At 39.3% G+C, this 18,871-nt stretch overlaps 2 protein-coding genes across 4 annotated transcripts in view; one reads left to right on the top strand and one right to left on the bottom strand.

The window, feature by feature from the left end:
* The window catches only part of PHIP (pleckstrin homology domain interacting protein), a 107,488-nt gene extending 96,140 nt beyond the window's left edge, over positions 1 to 11,348 (bottom strand). For all 3 annotated transcript variants that reach the window (XR_010429384.1, XM_064650076.1, XM_064650077.1), the window contains exons 1-6: positions 11,223 to 11,348; positions 11,055 to 11,113; positions 10,840 to 10,869; positions 10,623 to 10,682; positions 409 to 559; positions 197 to 295 (exon numbers count right to left, since the gene is read on the bottom strand). Coding sequence is in view for 2 of the 3 variants with exons in the window: in XM_064650076.1 (XP_064506146.1) it covers positions 197 to 295; positions 409 to 559; positions 10,623 to 10,682; positions 10,840 to 10,869; positions 11,055 to 11,113; positions 11,223 to 11,268 (445 nt within the window). In the remaining variant the exon portion in view is untranslated. The remainder of the gene's footprint in view (positions 1 to 196; positions 296 to 408; positions 560 to 10,622; positions 10,683 to 10,839; positions 10,870 to 11,054; positions 11,114 to 11,222) is intronic.
* On the top strand, positions 11,267 to 13,482 carry LOC135410690 (cuticle collagen 2C-like). Its single transcript, XM_064647398.1, has 2 exons — positions 11,267 to 12,147; positions 12,452 to 13,482. The coding sequence occupies exons 1-2, from the start codon at positions 11,267 to 11,269 to the stop codon at positions 12,561 to 12,563; spliced, it is 993 nt and encodes a 330-aa protein (XP_064503468.1). The 3' UTR covers positions 12,564 to 13,482.
* Positions 13,483 to 18,871: the final 5,389 nt, after the last annotated feature.

The following is an 18,871-nucleotide window of genomic DNA, read 5'->3' as shown; positions in this document are numbered from 1 at the left end:
AAAATTAGCTTTAGAGCAGAACTAGTATATGAATTTACAATAAATATGGCAACACAGCATCTTAAGAAAAACACTAAAAGTAAGGTACGTGACACAAATAAGGACAGAACTATTACTTGGCTCTCATCATCACAATCATCAATCACCCTGGGAGTTAGGTATTATAAAGGCAATGCCAGAATAAAAGTGAACTTACCTATACTAGGTGGACTGCCATAATTTACAGGGGACTCTGGAGGCCTTCCACAATGTAGTGCAGCAAGAGCAGATCCCTTCCATACAACATGTTTGCAACCTGTTTGCAACAAAAAAAGATTTAGGTAAATGCTTTTTTTTTTTTTTTAAAGAAAACCACAGGAAACCCATGAAGTACCAAGAACTCTCAAAGTTCCCATAAAAATTTCATACTTTTGTTTGTACGAAGCAAAGACTGTCTGCCAGCTCCTAATAACGTCTGCACTCCAGGGACACTTTGTGGAATTTCTTGCTCTAGAAGTGGTCCAAGTCGATGGCATATTTGAAGCAAGTGATCAGGTGCCAAGTGTCTGTAATATTTCACCTATTATATCAAAGAGCAAACAAAACATTTGATAAACAACACAATATTTTTTATGCATTACTAGTTTAATCTTTTTTCCCCCAACTGTTACACAAATTTGTAAGAAAATTATAGGATATTAGGGATAAAAACAAATTATGACCTTTAAGTATAATAATTCATTCCAGCTGGTCCTAATTAATTCTTCTATTCAGCACATGTCACTTTGTACAGAGAACTGTCAGTATTTACTACTTTCTGACTTTAAATCACAGTTGCTCATATACGAATAAGCTCCCATATAATCACAAAAAGAGTATATATGCAATATTATATTTAAGTAGTGGCCTGTTCAATTTAAATTACTGTAAGATAAAGATAGGACAAAGATTGTAAAAACAGCAACATTTAAAAATTCTTGCAAGATTCACAAATACCAAATAAATAACAGAGTTTTATAGAAGAAAATGCAAAACCACTCTGCCTCAATTCACCTAAGTTACGACATCTTGTTGAAGCTCCAAAACTGGATTTAATTATTTATTTTACATCTAAAACTTTTTAACAAAAATGTTGGCTTAAGTAATTCAACTCTAAAATTCTTTATGTGGTCCCTCCTATACTACAAAGATTACGAACTTTCATAACAGTCCATAATTTTAAACTGCAAAGTACCAAAACAAGTGCCTATTATCAGCAACAGAACTTCTCAATACTTGATTATAACCAGTATTAATGACCTCCCAGACAAAACCAGTCCATTCTTTTGAACTACTAGAATTCTAAATCAGAAAACTGTCTTATATAACAAGGGGAAAAAAGTTTTGAAATTTATGTGACAACAATAAAATTCTACTAACATAAGGCTTTTGCTGAAGAAATAGCATTTTTTAAATGCATAGCTATTGTCAGCTCAGACTATAACAAAAAAAAATTAAAATAATAAATTAAGAGGAAGAATACATTCAGTTTTCTTCAGTTCTTGTGCAAGATCTGGCATGTAATAGTTTTGTCCTTCACGCAGCCTGAAATACATCTTCACAGCTTTACTTCACAGAAAAAAGAAAAAAAAAGAAACACTGCAGTAAAAGCTTATGATGTTTTGTTATCCTGCAACTAGAAGAGGGCATGACAGACATTTGGGCACAATGATGCTTCTGTATTACACCGAATTACCAGGTATATACCTCATTCTTCCCAAATGTGCTCCTATCTTCCTGACACACCATAACGGTCTCGAGTATTCTAGCAGTTTGTTAATATAAAGAGTGCTGATCTCTGAAACTGAGGCTCTGGAAAAGCCTTGCTTACACTAGTAATTCCCACCACCAGCACCACCACAACCCTATGGTGAAGGAGGGAAAGTTTTCTCTCTCCTGTTGTGGTCTAACCCTGCCACAGCTCAGCCCCACGAAGCCACTTGCTCATTCCCACCACAGTGAAATGGGGGAGAAAATTAGATGGGTAAAAGAGTAAAAATCTGTGGTTTGAGATAAATACAGTTTAATAGATACAGCAAAAGCTGCATGGCAAAGCAAAATAAGAATTCATTCACTCCTTCCCATCGGTGGGTAAACGTTTAGCTGCTACCTGTAAAGCAGGGCTTTCCTTCTGTGGATTATATCACATTTGTAGTAGGCCTTGCAAGATGTCTAAATTTGACTGCCTAAAAGTTAAATGACTTACAAAATTTACAAAAGTTAAAAAAAAGTTTTTCTTTAAAAAACATTAAAAATTATATTTTACTTCAATAAAGTTGCAGTTGATCGTACAGATCAGTTAATTTAAAATTGCTAAATTCAATGTCAGACAGGCACCCTGTTAGAAGAGTGGCAAAAAGTAAGCCAGAATTCAGAATTTGCATATTACTGATAAGAAAAATGAACCAGAATAGCAAATCAAACATGCTTTTCTTCTGCGTAAAGGAGAATCACAGTCAAAACACATGCTTGAGAGCTCTAAAATACCCAAATAGCCACCCACAACAAGTAAAGAAGCTAAGGACAGCTTTTGCCAGCAACAGCCCCGATACATTTCCTCAGCTTTTGTTCTCCTCTGTTCCTATCAAAAGGAGCACAAAAACTTAAGAAACACTGCTCTTCATATAATTCCATCTGAAAGCAGAATTTACGTCTGCAAAATCCCAACTTGCCTCTCAAAGAGTAATTTTTTTTGTTTATCCACAAATAATACAGCTAAATATGCAATACGCTCAAAACTCTACAGTTTTACACATCCTCACAAATGCACAAAATCTGAAGTAAATAAAGCAAATCGGCTTTGACACATTCCGAAACTACAGCAAGCTGACATCTTGAGTCATACTTCTCAGGGTTTGTCATAAGCCATGTGTTCACTTTTTATTTTAGCAGAAACTGGATACAGTCAATTCCTCTTGCAGTTTTTAAAGCAAATGTTTTGAAGAGAGGGATCTATTTGTATTATTCTTGTTCATCTGTATTAAAGATCTTAATATATACCTTACACCCACTCTACAGCCTCTTCTCATTTAAGTCCATTTATGTGAAAAGAGCTATTTATGCCAAGTTCCACAGCAGTTTTGTGATGCTTCTCCACAGTATTTTTCTGAATAATCATAGTTCACTACTTAGCAGCATTCACAACCAGCTCATTTACAAACTGATTCAACAATGCTAAGTGAGCTGTATGCTTTACAAAAAAAAAAGTGGCACTGCCCATCTAAACACTTCCGAGTTCCAGAAAGTTTATAGAGCTATTTCATGAACCATTCCTATATAAGACTAAAATGCACACAAGAAAATTAAATAAAAAAGTAGGTTTCATTTCCCCGTAAAATCTCATAGCGAAAGAAAACTCTTAATTCATTACAGGTTTTATTTCGACAGCTTTCTTTCCCTTTTTCTACTTCTATAAACAAGTAAAAGGTGAAACTTAAATAGCCTATTAAAAACAAGCTATTAAGTTTTCTCCAGATGAAATAATTTCTTGTCAAAAAAATACTAATACAATAGTTTCAATTAAAAGGAACCTACAATCATCATTTAGTCCAACTGCCTGACCACTGCAGGGCTGACCAAAACCTAAAGCACAGTGTTAAGGGCATTATCCAAATGTCTCAAACACCAACAGGCTTGGGGCTGTAACCGCCTCTCTAGGAAGCCTGTTCCAGTGCAGATTTGTGTGTGTGACTATTGGCACTACAGCAGAAGCCACAAATTTTAAAAAGTGTATAACAGAAATTCACCTTAGTCCCAATTCCTTCTTTTTGAAAAAGGAAAAAAAAATGCAGAAAAGATAACCACAACACGGTAGCAACAACTCAAGACAGGACAAGGTAAGTTTATTTAATATATTAAATGACAAAGAAAACTACAATCAGATTGTTCTGCAGTGCAGACTACCAGGAAACAATTCTTGCATTGACAAATTGTAAAAAGGAGGTAGAATCAACAAAAATATACCTATAACCTATGTTCTCCTCCTAAAATAAATAATAAAAAACCCACCAAAAAACAGAAAACAGCAAAAAAACCCAAAACTACTGTCGGAGTACTTTCAAGTCAGATTTCTGTGACCAAAAAGAAATACATAAATTTTTGTTTTAATAGTAACTTTACAAGCTTTGTCAGAAATTGAAAAGCTCATGACACTCAACAGAATGACAGAAATTTGTTTTGATATCATTCTCAGATTCCAAGAGAAGAAAGTAAAGCTAAAGGAAAAAAATAACAGATGTACACTTATTTAAAATTCATACAGCCTTAAATGAAAGTGAAAACTGGACTCTACAAACAGGAATTTCAAAATTTTATGCCAAAACTGTGATGTCAAACAGCATATAAAAAGCACAGCATTTTTTTTTCCTCTGCCATCCCACCTAGCTGAAATTCTAGCTGTTTTCTTTCCTCACCCTATTAGGCTTTCTGCAATGTCTCATTCTGCCTCTGTTCTTCCAAAAGAAATGCACAGAAAACATGCTTTTAAAGTAAAATAATAAACTCTCTTTTAGTTCTCATAGTCTTTTTACTAAAGTTAATAACACTTCCTAAACATTACTGTAACAAAAATTAAAACTCTGTTAGCAAGTACAAATTTTTCAGATCTTCAGTACAAACAATATTTTCTAGAAAATAAGAAGCAGCATTGCCCTCAACCTCACCCTTTACCTACTACTCCCAACTTCACTTATTCCAAACAAGCAGCATGGGAATACACAAAATGCAGCTTCACAGCTATCTGGACTAACATTCAAATCTTTATTACCTTTGAAATAGACCTAAGTGGTTATATTTTCATTCTGCACGACTGCAGAACAATTCAGCATCAGAATCACAACGAATGCATCAGAAGAATCATGATTTGACCTAGACTCTTTACTTACATTTGCAATACGTGATGTAGTTATTCACTATGCGTGTTTTAGACATCAAGCAAAATCCGACCTTATTCTAGTGTTCCACATGCTCTGCACACCGAAACGTTCCCTGCAGAATTGTTGGCTCCCCCCACCACCATGCTAACAGTTGACACGCTTAACTACAAGGTTGACTGTAAATATCTTTAAGAAAAACACATTTCCACACAAGGACATTTAACAAAAAAAATCTAGTCAGTCAGCTAGCTATATTTCAAGATGCGAGAGCTCAATCTTACTAACACCAGCAGCTGTCCCAGCTTTAACTATTCTGCTATGTAAGATATTGCCCAAAACAAGCTCCAAATTGAATTACAGTAATTGTTATACTATATCAGACCATTAATCTAACAGAGTACTGGGTACCACCAGCCACTGCCTTATCATTGTAAAATTAGGAATTACAATGAAATGCAAGTACTTGTCTCTGAAGAATTCTCATTCCCGTTTTTCTTTTTGGGGAGGATGGGGCAGGGGCAAAAAAGTACAGGGAGGGGAGAATTGGAGAATTAACCATTTTCCCCAAAACATATTTATTTCTCATGTACTTTTTAATTATGCTTGGGCTAAAACTATATAGTTAGCCACTATGTCTTATCAGAATGCCTGCTATTTTACTGTGAGATTGCTTTTTCTCTAATTAAATAGATCCACATGAAAACAACCACCTCAAGAACATATTATTTTTTCAACTTTTTAATGCTTTTAATAGGTGTGAGGCCAGAGCAGATAAACCTTAGTATAAACAGACTGCTGTAAGCTTACCACATGAGAAGGTATGAACAGAAAGCAGCATTTTCAGCTTTATGGGCTAAGAGGTTCAACTATACCTGTTACTGTTAGATTATCTGCATCTGTTTGCCTTTCTTAAATTCACTCAATGTTTTGTGGGTTTCATTGGTCTGTTTTGGGGGTTTTTTTTTCATAAAAGGTACATCTTAGAAACTTGATATTCCCCTTTAGCCCATCTCTCATCTGTATTTCTCAGTCTCAGTTTGAAAGAACTACACAGAACAGTTGATTTGGCCAAACCTCCTGATTATCTGTGGAAGAAACAAATGTGTGGTACTTCTCACAATGAACAAGAGTTCCTCTCATCAAAATATAATCGTTTAAACAGAGAGCTTTAAACATCACCTAAATTCTCAATTATGAGAACAGTCTGTAAAACAGAAATGCTTGTCTTTTAGAACTAAGAGAAAAGCATTTAAGTTGATACACGTCCAACAAAAGCACTGATAATGAGACCAAAAATCTGGCTAGGGATCACAATCATTTCACAGGTTTTCTTAGCCCCAGTGCCAAGTCTTTCAGAACACCTTCCAAAATACCGTAAAGACTTCCCCAAAAAACTGTTAATAAAAACTAGGTGATGATGCAGCTCTCTGATTCAATGTAAGCTTTAATTTTGCTCCTTATTTCTTTGAATACCTTTAGAGCACAACATTTCCTGAAGAAACAAACCACTTATTATCTGGTTACTTATTAAGAAACAGAATTTCTAAACAGTAACCACAATGCTGACTAGAAGCCTTGGGTATTATATGAACAAAGAAACACAGTATCAATGTACTTAGTGTCCCAGTCCCACAGATACTATTTGTAACTTCGTGTAGGTTTGCACAACTTGAAAGGAAAGAAAGTAGAATGGCATGAAAAGAACATTTTGTAATTTTCACTTGAAATCACATTTAATAATTGTGGGCCGGGGAAGCAAAAGGGACAAATGTTAGCAAAATAGTCACCCAACAGGTATACTGCCTACTGAACCCATTGCACCATCCTCCTATTTGATGTGAAGTCCCTGCCTTCTCCCTCTTCAACCACCACCATCATGAATATAATTCTAATTCAACAGAGAAAATGACAATTACATGAATATTCTGGACAAAAACGTTTACACAATAGTTCTGATCATATACACCACAATGCTTGTACCATAGAAGACCTCTCTCTCTCAAAAAAAAAAAAAAAAAAAAAAAGACCAACAAAAACCCAACCACTCCCTATGGTAGCTCTAAGTTGTTACAGTGAATTTTAACAGTTGGCTTCATCCAGCAAAGTCTACTTTGATCCCAAAGGAAGCAACCCCAACACATTGTCCAAGCCCTGCACACCCACTCCTATCATCTCATGATGGTGGTAAGACCCGTGTTGCTGCACACCAAAAGAGAGCTGAACCATCTGAAAGTTATTCTGGTACGGTTCATTTTTCCGATAGTTCAGCTCCCTTATCCGACTAAGCACACATTTGGATGAGCACTCGTGCCTACACAAAGGATGCAACACAAATGCACAGCTTTCATCCACAGCACACAATTAGAGCAGCTACACCCACAGGGAAACTACAACATGGAAAAAAACAATTACCCTGGAGTGAAATGATGCACCAAAGCCTGCTCATGTGTCCTAACAAAGGCCCTAAAAAAGGTGTTTTGAAGCCTAAAAGTGCAATACAACACTTAGACAAAACTCCTCAAAGTCTGCCCCCCAAAATGAGAAATCCTCACTCTTTTCTTAGAAAAAAAAAAGGAGGGAAAAATAGCTGGCTTATAATTAATAAGTTTTCACAACAAATGCGAGAGAACACAAAGCATCCTGAGATCTGTTACTGAAGAGTCCCATCATCCTCAATTCACCTACACTGAAAGTGGCCTGCCAGGGACTCAATTCTCAAAAGGTCTTAAGTTATAGCACAAACAGAAATCTTAATACTGGCAATATTAGAACAAGATTGACACTCTGAAATAAGAGCCTATACTATCAAAACCAGATCAAGTAATTTATACCACACGGTGTGACCATAGGAAAATATAATATACAAATATTTAAATCGAAGAAAAATCACTTAAGAATATAAAATAAGTAAAATAGTATTTCTGAACTCATGTATTTTCCTGTAGCATTACAAGGATGCACAGCATGGTATTAGCTTATAGAAGAAAATGAAACATTTACTTTCACTGGCCAAACAGAAAAATGTACAAGTAATGTACAAGATGGAAATTGCATCAAATTTAACACAAATTAAGTTAAAGAAATGAAACATCTAAGGCTGTGAATATCAGTCTAAGAACAGAACATTAACTGTAATAAGAATTCTTAAAAAATGTTTTTAAAATAAGGACAAAATCAGGAACATCATAGTCTCTTGAAAACATATCCATACATATATTAAAGGAATGATTTATTATATATATACATATAATAAAAGGCATGATTTCATGCACAACAAAAGAGCCCGGGAATAAATCCACCTGTGTTACACAGAGCCCTTATTCCCTCCTAGAGTAAAAGTCAGACATCTAACACGACATTTACTGGTAATTTTATTTCCTAGCTTTTCTCCCCTCAGACCTTTCTACGAAGTGTAGTGAAAGCTCATGACATTCATTTCTGAGAAGTGGTACCCAAACATGACTAAATATGCTGTCTTCAGAAAGAGTCACCATCTTAAAGCTGGAAAAATTTTAAATGAAAAAAAAAATATGAAGAAACAGAATGCTAGCTCATCATCAGCCTCTATCTTAAAGCTAAAATCCTTTGGTTTGAGATAAATAAGTTTTTGTTTAACGAACAAGACATAGTGAAAAACACTGCTTTTGTACAAAATGTAACTGTCACACTGCAAATACACTTCTGGGTCAGCTTTCACAAGCCTGAAGTGTCAAGTCATACAAAGTTCACATATTTTTGACAACTGAAGCAAGAACAAATACAAAGAATGGAGAGAAGCATCAAAAACGAAGTAATCTATTTCACACACACACCCCAACATCTAGGTAGGGACAAGGTAGAAAAGGTCATAGAAACATTCATCAGGAAGTCTAAGAAAACTTTGTTATGAACAGAAGACTAGGAAAAGAAAAAAAACCTGGTCAGCATCATCTCTTCAAATACAAGTATCCAGCATCAAGTCCAAGTTTTGAGGAAGAACATCTTACGTCATTAGATACGTATTCTAAATAAGTTGGTATTTACCTGCATTCCACAAACAAAAGAAGTTTCTCAGAAAGGGCGTGAATGAACTTGTCTCTCACCAAGGGTTCTTACTTCAACCCTTAAAATATCTTTTTCCTCACTATCTCCTTCTTCACATCCCTTTACATCCTGAATATATACAAAAACCCCAAATCCATACTACACTAAGACTGCACTTCCAATTCTTTATAATTTATAGGATAAAAGAGAAAGATTCATGATAAGTTTTACCAATCAACTTCTGACCATCATTTGAAATGAGTAACACGGCCTCCCTGTCTTACAAATAAATAAGTAAATAAGAATGGTATAATATGCACTCTGAAATTCCCAGTTGAATTTCTTGATGATACTTGATTTCAGGAAAATTCAAAAGCATTGGTATGTATCCATATGTATTCAACAAGTTAATCACTATCAATTCTTCAAAACCACATGCATGAAAATGCCTGTGCCAATACACCTCTTGCTACAGAAAAAATCCAACGCTGTAAGTAAACCTGTTCCAACTACAGTAAATATCTATGATTCACACTGTAACATTTGTTATATAACTAAAATAATGTATATGCCAACAGTCTTTATCAGATGCATTACAGATGCAAACTGTTCTGCCTCCTTTTATGTCAGTTCAAAAGTTCTCCACATGTCTGTGTCTCAGAAGCACTGGAGTTCAGAACTACTATAAGCAACCAGCAAGCCCGAAGGGAAATCTGTCTTTGATGAACATCACAAGCAGGGCTCAGTCTTCCTCTTAAACTGTATTCAGAAATTCAGAGACTAAATTATACAACAGTGCATCTGCAATGAAAACAATGCAAGCAACAGGTAGCTAACAGCCACAATTCAGACACCTTAATTGCTGTTTTCCTAACTACTGTAGTTCACAACATATTACAGGGGAAAAAAAATATTCAGGCCCCTCTTTGCTAGCAGGAGCTACATCACTACAACTAACACTTAGTTTTATCTACACCCGAGATGAAAAGCACGCATCAGGGAATTAAAAGAAAAAAAAAAACAAAAAAAACCCAACAAATCAAAACTCCACCAGTCAAATTCGCGATGTGACCATGACGAGCCCAGTTATTCCCACGCACTAGGTCCATGGCACACAGAGACGCCCCTGACCAGCGGCTCAGGCCGGGGGTGCACCCGGAGGGGCCCCTCCCGCCGCACATCCCGGGCTCGGGCAGCGCGCGGCGGGCGCGCGGCGGGGGCAGCCGGCCCGGCCCGGCCCATTGTGTGCGCGCGGGCGGCCGCGAGCGCCCCCGCCCGGCCGCGCGCGCACCGGCACCCGCCGCCGCTGGCCCCGCCCCGCCCTGCGCGGCGCCGCGCGCGCGGCTGTGGCGCCCGCCCGCACCGCGGCCGTGACGTCGCGGAGCGAGCGCGGCCGGGCCCGGCGCGCGCGTCGTTATTGACCCCGCTCGGGCGGGTGGGCACAGGCCGGACCCCCGCCGGCGTCCTCCCGGGACACCGAGCGGGCATCGAGGGCCGGACGGAGGTCGTTATAAAAATTAAAAAAAAAATAAATAAATTCCAAAGTTGTTGGGTTTGGTTCTTTTTTTTAAGTTGCCTTTTTTTTTTTTTTTTTTTGCGGGAAATTCAATTTTTTTGCCGGGCTGCTCAGGGAGAGTGAGGGAGGGGGAAAAAACAACTTTGCCCGTCGCAGCGCTCTCTCCTCTCACCAGCGCCCGCTCCTCTTACCAGGTTCTCGTAGCTCCGAGGATGCTCCTTGCCCGTCCAGTCCGTGCGCTTGGGCAGCAGCTGAGGGAGAGAAGAGAGGGCGCCCCGTGAGCGGCTCCCCCTCCCCCGAGGAGCCCCCCGGCTGCGCCCGGGATGGGGCGGGGGAAGCGGGAGAGCGAGGGAAGGGGGAGGGAGGCCGCAGGCGGGGCGAGCGCCGGGTGCGCGGCGCCGCTCTTACCTCTTTCTCCGCCACTTCTCGGATCAGGACCTGCAGTAACAACAAAAGCGGGGTGTGAGACAAGGTTTTAAAAAGAGAGAAAAAAAGGAGAAGGAGGACGAGGCGGCGAGCGCGCCGCCCGATCAGCCGCCCTACCCGGCCGCCCCCTCCCCGCCAGGCCCGGCGGCGCCATCCATCCATCCCTCCATCCATCCCTCCATCCATCCATCCCCTACCTGAGCCGCTTGCTGGCAGGGTCCGTCCTCCAAAAAGCGAGCGATGAGGAAGTAGAGCTCTGCGGGGAGAGGAGAGGCCGTCAGGGCTGGCGCTCGCCCCTTCCCCGCGGGCTCCCCTTTCTCCCCCCTGCCCGCCGACCCTCTTCGGCTCCCCTGGCCACCACTCACCCGCTCGCAGCTCCGCCGTGTGCCGGCTGCCGCCGTCCCCGGACATGGCGAAGCGAAAACCGGGGAGGGGAGGGGGGGAAAGGGGGGGAAGGGGGGGTGCTCGGGCCGCGCTCCCGCGGCAGCGTCGGGTCCCAGCGAAAGGCACCCGCCCGGTCGCTGTCACTGCTCGTTCACCGGGGAGAGTCTCGGCTCCACCATTCAACCCACGGGCAGCAGCAGGAGGAGGAGGAGGAGGAGGAAACAACAACTCGCAGCCGCCCGCCGCCCGCCGCCAACGCCGCCGCCGCCAGCCAGCGCGAGCGAGCGCGATCCTTCCGCCCGGAGAAAGAGTCCCCTCCTCCTCCTGCGCGCCCCCTCCTCAGCCCCCTCGGCCCCGCGCGCCGCCCCTTCCCCCCGCGCCCCCCTCAGTCCCCGGCGCTGCCCGGAGGGGGCGGCCAGGCGGGCAAGGAAGGGGGGAGCCGCGCTCTTCTGCCCCCGCTCCCGCCCCACCGCCTCGGCGGCCCCTGGCGCTGCCCGGCGCTGGAGGGGAGAAGGGGCGAGCGGTACGCGTTTATTATCGGAAAGGCGGGCGGGCTGTGGCAGAAGATGTCGGCGGGGTGGGCGGGAAGGCGGTGGCGGCAGGCGGGCGGCTGAAAGGCGCTTTCTGTGCGAGGTGCCGGCGCGCGGAGGGATACGACGCACGGGCAGGAGGCGGGGCTGCGGTGGGGGAGAAAGCGGCGGCGGCGGCGCTGGAAGTTCCCGAGTTCCAGCGTCGCAGGAATGGGAAGCCAGCAAAGCCAAAATGCCCCCGGGGAGCGCGGCCCCGCTGGGGAGGCCTGGCCCTCCCACCCGCGCTGCGCTCGCCGCGGCTCCCCCGTAGCCCAGCGCGGTCCCTCGGAGCCTGCCAGCGACCTCGAGGCGCAGCCGGGGGCTTTGGCATCTGCGCGTAAGTTGCACAGAGTCACGCGTTGTTGGTTCTTATTCCGTGGTGTTAGTTCTTATTCTTGCAACACCCGGCCTGCGTTCTTGCAGCGAGTTTGCAGCGAAGGGGGGAAACCCCATCTAGCCCCAAAGAGCCAGAAAGGCGCTTTTCGCCGTTGTTCGTCAGAGCTACCCGTGCGACTCCGCCTGGGGTGAAGAGCTCGCAGAGTGCTCGTTTGAGAACTTCCCTTTAAAAACAAACAAAAAACCCCAAACAAACCCCAACAGCTGATAACGATTTTATTCTTTGCTCTTGCCGCCAACCACAGCAGACAACCGGGACTGACGAATCTTCTGCCTTCCAGGAGCGATGGGCAAGAGCAGGAGTGTTGTCACCGCGAGGACGAGCGAGGGATGGTGATGCCTGCAACCTATGGCTGAGCTGGAGGTAATTCACTAGCGGATCAATAACCTACCGAAGGTTCCTGAAAGGCTGCAACAGTGCATGGAGCCTGGTTAGCTGTTAAATTATTTGTTTATTTAATGTTTGGTAGCTTGAGGATACCGAATAAACATTCTGATTTGTGCTGTAACCGTTTATTTGCTGATTACAGTCAAAAAGAAAATAAAAACAAAGCAGATGTCCGCTGATAATTAGCTTTAAAAAAATCCATATCTGATGAGGATGGGATTTAAAGGAGCATAATTGCTTGTCTTTATGGTTTGCAATGTGCCTGTGCTTTTTCAGGTAGAGCTGGGGCCTTGCAAGAACAAATGTGTTTGTGGACAATAAGAATTAAATTAGCAGGGATCAATGTTAAAAAGGGAAAGCTGTCATTTTTTACTATTCCTTTAGTCGTAGTTATTAACTAATGTAACTTGTGAAGCAAAGACAAAAGTATATTGGAAATTATATCGAAACTAGACAAAGAAATATTTTTTTGTGTGCATAAAGACCCTGAAATTCTCAGCTATCTAACTTTCAACAAAATGAAATTTAAACTACATTTCTGTGCAACTGAGGGTAAGCTGAGTTGAGCATTTTAATACGGATGTTTCCAAGGCCGGCGAGCTCAGTGTACGAGCTTGAGCTTTGTGCTTGGCACGGTGAGAAAGCTTTGCTGCAACAACCCTTCTGCTTTATTGAACAAACATAACCGTGAAAGGGTAGAGAAAGGAGGCTGAAATGTCACATATTTCCATTAAGTCTTATTATAAAAATTTGATGTATATAGGAGATGCCTAGATGTTGTGTATTTTTGGCATACGATTATCACATGTCCTAAAAAATGATTAAAATCCTAATCTAGCATGTGGTTTGTTATCATTAGGGTAAATTAATTTTGTAGGATAGTTTTTTTTTTTTAAAAAAAAAGGCAAACTGTGCATACTAGATTTGATCACTGTATCTGTAGCTATAAGCACTTTATATTTAAAAATTTACATGTATCTCCCTTTTCCTAGTTCTTGTAACAATAACCACTCTGTGTTTCAGCCTCATTTTAAATCCACACTTTAAATAATTGAAGTGGCAATGAAATCATATTTAACATCTAATAAAGATTTTAAAAATAAAGTGACTCGAGTCTTTTCTTAGTGATGTAAAATATGCATTGCACTATCTCTCATATGTGGTTCTCACAACAAAGGGCTAAATGAATAATGTGATTAACATTTTAATTTCCCTTGATGTTTACACAAAAGAAAGAATACTTATGTATGACATTACTAAATCTGTAAACCAAGGACTAGAGAAATTTTAACAGTTAAGGAGTCTGAAAGTGGAGGAAAACTATCCTGGATGTATTGAGCTTCCTTGTTCTTTTGGCAACTTGTAACTTTTCCTAATGCAGTTTAAAATACAGCCCACAGAATCCAAAAGTTCTTGGTGTTTTGACAATAAAATAAGGATTGTGTCTTTTATTTAATTTTTGTAGACCACCAAGCAAAATGGAATCCTAGTCCCTGACTTGAGCCTGAGCACTGCAGTACTACAAATAATATTTAATAAACAAACATAAATTCCATTTCTTTTTACATATGAAATCTGACCGGGGGGGGGAGGGGGGTGTATATTTGTGGCATAACATGAGAGTTGCACAGGCCACAAGAGAAAATGCAGAATTGTTATTGTTTGGTGAGGCATGAATGAGTCTTAAGAATTCCTACAGCACTAACAAATATTCCATTAATTTTTCAGAGTTATTTTTGAAGGTTTTTTTCCTGTTGCAGTTAAATTGAGGATTTTTTTGTTATGTACGTCAGTGAAGAAAAATATAATCTGTGAATTTTTACTATCTTTATTGTTTGGCTTTCAAATAATCCCTTTCATGTGATATTGTCACCCTACATTACTCTTAAATAAAATACATCAGTCCTGTTTTGTCAGTGAGACTAAATGTTTTTAAGAGAGATTTCTGCTCTGAAAGGTCTGCATTAAAAAAATAAAAAGGAAAAAGTAGTAATGGAATTATTTTCCTTTCTCATCTATAATGATTGTTAGAGTTAAAAAGAAAATCTCAGATTATTTTAATCTAGTAATTTTGCTGTTTTAACATCGGATAGCTTTACATAATCTTTTTGCAAATGTTGTGTCATTTTATTTTGTGACTTTGAAGTTTGAATATTCACACATCTTCAGAAAATGAATTTTACAAAAAAGCAATAATAAAGTTTAATAGATTTTGCTGTTATTGTAAATTTTACACATCAACTTCATTATTATGGACTGATCCCAAAGGTTGTTTTGGGGTATTTTTTCCCCCTAACTTATCTGGCCTTTTTTTTTTTTTTTTTCTTCTATCCTATTCCCCCCCCAAAAAGCACTGTAAGCCTTCTGGATATCCAAATACAGATATATTAGAAATCTCTTGAATTACTGGTTACTTTTGACAGAAAAGAATGGAGTATCATTGGTTTCTTCTTGGTTTTTCTTCATATTGCTAGTTTTCAGATTTTTTTCTTTTTTCATTTACTGATGTATTTTACCCAAGCACTTTTATATCAGTATGGTATAATAGCTTACGCCCCAAAAGTGCATTACTTAAAACCTAGTGGTGGCAGTTCTTGACATGAGAAGCCTTTCTGTTTCTTGTGAAATTTGCTCTTCTCCTTTTCTTTGGAGACAAAGAAAAGTATTTAGGGTTTGTAAATTGTCAAGCTGAACAATGTAGCTAAATATTTGAAGCATGATATTGGCAGGGGGTGGTTGAGAGCAACATAAAGCAGTGACTAAGCTTTCCTCGGGTTTGGATGTTTGGTTCAGTAGTTGGTCAGGGGTTTTTTTGGTGGGTTTTTTCCACCTCTTTGGGTAGTTGGTCAGGGTATTTTTTGGTGAGTTTTTTCCACCTCAAATGAGAATCATCACCACCAGCTGCTTGCCTTGCTTGACTGTTGATTTTTACTCTTGAAACCAGCCATTACCCTTACAAGGGCAAGAAGTGAGTGATGGTGCCTACGAGGCCAGCCAACTTTTTTTATTATTATTGTGTATATTAACTTCATGCAGAAAGAATCAAACGTGCCAAAATACAATACTACTAGGAGTGAATTCCTTCTGCAGTTTCAAACAATAACTTACATTTTAACTAAGTATCTTCACGTAAAAATTCATTTAAATACTCACTAGTTCATGCTTCATGCCAAGAATCCATCCTTTCTGCACCCTGCATTGGTATCCTACCTGAACTTTCTACTGCAAAGTTCCTTACAGCATCCTTAGCTGCTGTGTATTAAGTAGTGAACTTTATGCTTCTATTTTTTACCTTTATTTCCCTTTTCAATGCACTTGTTACCACAGAATGTGGATGTCTTCCCACTGCACTTCTGAAAATGTTTGCTGTTACTCCTGCTTTTGCTTGCTTCTCCCCAATGGTGATGAGTAGCATAGAATTAGGCATTTGTACTACCCAAGCCGCCAGGGGACAGACAAATTAACATTTTACAAAAGCACACAAATAGATTAACCTCTGACAAACATTTTCTAGGTGTTCTCCTCCTGTGCAGCTACAAGTGTAAAGTAAAATCAAGTCACTTATGAAGCCAAATTTTTGTATAAAAACAAATAATAAACTGAAAATCTACTATCAAGCTTCTGAAAGTAGCTCTATATGTCATTTGTATTTTGAGCAGTAAATGAGCCTGGTTGAAGTTCATCCAATGACCCTAAAAACCTCTTTAGTATGTTGTTACCCAAATAAACATGAATTGCACCAGCCGTGACATTCTTTCGGTTTCACTGTTATATCTTTGAGTACAAAAAATCTTTCCTTACAAAGAGAAACTAAGAATAAGGCCTACGTAATTCCTACCGAATAGAGGAATTCTACTGGTTTATGGTGGGGATTTTGTTTGGGTTTTTTTTGTTTTAAAGCAATTTTATTTTTGCTCCTGTATTTTGTAAACGACTTTCAATTAAGTTTCCTGGATCGGTTTGACAGTACAACTTTCTATGCTGAATATATTCCCTAATTAACCAGAGGATATTGAGAAAATTATTAAACTGCTGTACTTGATTGTTTGCTATTGGACTTTTCTTCACAGAGAATCTTGGATACTTGCCATGTTCATTTTCACGTCTGTTTGATGTCTCTAAAGTTTTCTGAGTATCCTAAGGATTATGTGGGGTGTTTTTTAAGTGAAGCTTTCAAAAAATTAATATATATGGTATATCTTAGAGGACAGCTACTCCATAATGAAAATAGGAGCTATGTTGCTTTGTATGTTGACAATTATTTCCTTAGATTATTACTTCTACAAAAAAATTGAAAATGTGTGCTATTACTACCCTGTGTAGTAAGGTATTCCAATATGCTAAGGCAATTTTTGTTGAGCAGAAGATTCTCAAAATAAGGTGTATCGTTCATTTGTTTCTCTAGTTTTATATTAACATTCTGAGTTTAAAAGACTTATTTTAAGTCTTAAGCGACAAATTTTATTTATATTGTAAATTTAAAGCTTATTAAGACACAATTTAATAGTGTCCTTCAGTGACTATTTCTCTCTTTCTCTCTATTTCTCAGTGACTCTTATTTCCATTTCTCTAAATGAAAATTTAGATTTCTGTTTAACCAAGTTTGAGGGCCATTTCCAATTAGAGGTTTGGATTTGATTTTTTCCAGTTACATTAGTAACCTGTTAGAAATGCACCTTTTTAAAATATAGATGAGGGGTTATTTGCCTGATTTTTCAAAATGGTGCTGGCTATCAGTAGCTTTGGTATAGACTTGGAATTTTCCCTGAAGTTAATACAGTAGACTAGTAAAGATTTACATCTATGTAATAACTTGTGAGATTCTGTCATACTGTTATCAGAGATACAATGTGATAAGCTTGCTAATGTGCAATGCAATTTAGATAAAAGTAGTAGAGGAGACCATAAGAAATATCAGAGAGTTCTGCCCAGAGAAGAGATGATCAGGTAGGTAAAATTTCATGACATTACATTCAAAATAATCTATTGAAGAAATAATATGAGTCAATCATGCTCCTTATGGGCTTCTAAAACAACATAAGGAAAAGGGGGGGGGGAAGCTCTATTTGATAGCCATTAGTAAATCTTTTTACAAGAGCATTCTATTTATTATGTATTCAACACTGAGATTATGGTAATTTTTTTTCCAGAACTCTAATATGAAGCCAATGAAACAAAACAATAACACATCATCTGTTGTAGTACTGCATTAAGTCTTTCACCTTATCTCCAAAAAATTAGAGTTCAGGAGGAAATTAGAGTTCAGGAGCAAAATAGCTAGGATCAAGAAAAAAATACTCTGGGAAGAGGATTCAAGACCAAGCAAAAGGAACACAGTGTATGGAGTGTAATGCTTAATTAGGGCATACAAAATTTCTCTATTTCAGAGAATATAAAGCAGGATCTTCCATAAACTCTAGAGCATAGTTCAGGAACTGAAACACTCGAAAGATTTCAAATTAAAAACTATGGTTTTCCATATAATAAAATATAGCCATCCTGGCTTTACTTTTGCCTCAGAAATCTCAATAGGAAGGATTTTAGCAGTCTTCGGAAGAACTGATACTTCTATAGGTAAGAACAGCCAGTGACAGTACATATGCATAATTGTAAAAGATCATTAATCTGATCCAATGCAGCCTTGCTATGTTGCAGGCTTTAAGGCAATCCTTATTTTTTCCTGCATGTTTCTTTCTAGTGTTGTTTGATTTAGTTTAAGCTATAAAGTATTTTTATGCAGTTGAAGTATCTGCTTTCCCTAAAATAGCAACAATGTAGTGCAAGTAGTACCAATATTTGCACTTACAGTAAAGATTTAGTGCTGTTAGCATTGAGCCATTTGGCTGATGGTGCCTACTTTGTGTAGCATATGTGATTTGTCAGTCATCCATGAAATACACATCACTGAGATTCCAATCTCCATTTATTGTTCAGTCTTCTGAGAAAATACTGGTCTGCTGATCCAGATTTCTCAGTATTTTGTATTCCTCTATAGCATCTACTTGGTGCCTTTAAAGGATTACTTTATATTTTTCAATTTGCCCAGTAAACTGTAGAAGGTTTTTGGTGTGCCAGGTAGGCATTGTGCACTAATTGAGATACAAATTGTGTAAGATGACTGCTGATAATTGAAACAATCTCTTGATTTTACAGGTTTTATAGTACCACAGACAAGAAGGGTGACTAGACCACAAATTATCCTTGTATATACATGATGCTGGTTATGTTTTTTGTTTGTTTCCTTGCTTTTAGCCTAATACTAATATAAGATGGAGAC

Source organism: Pseudopipra pipra, chromosome 3 (genome assembly GCF_036250125.1).
Source record: "Pseudopipra pipra isolate bDixPip1 chromosome 3, bDixPip1.hap1, whole genome shotgun sequence".
NCBI lineage: Eukaryota > Metazoa > Chordata > Aves > Passeriformes > Pipridae > Pseudopipra > Pseudopipra pipra.
Note: the sequence above shows the minus strand (reverse complement) of the source record. Positions and strands in the feature narration are given on the sequence as shown.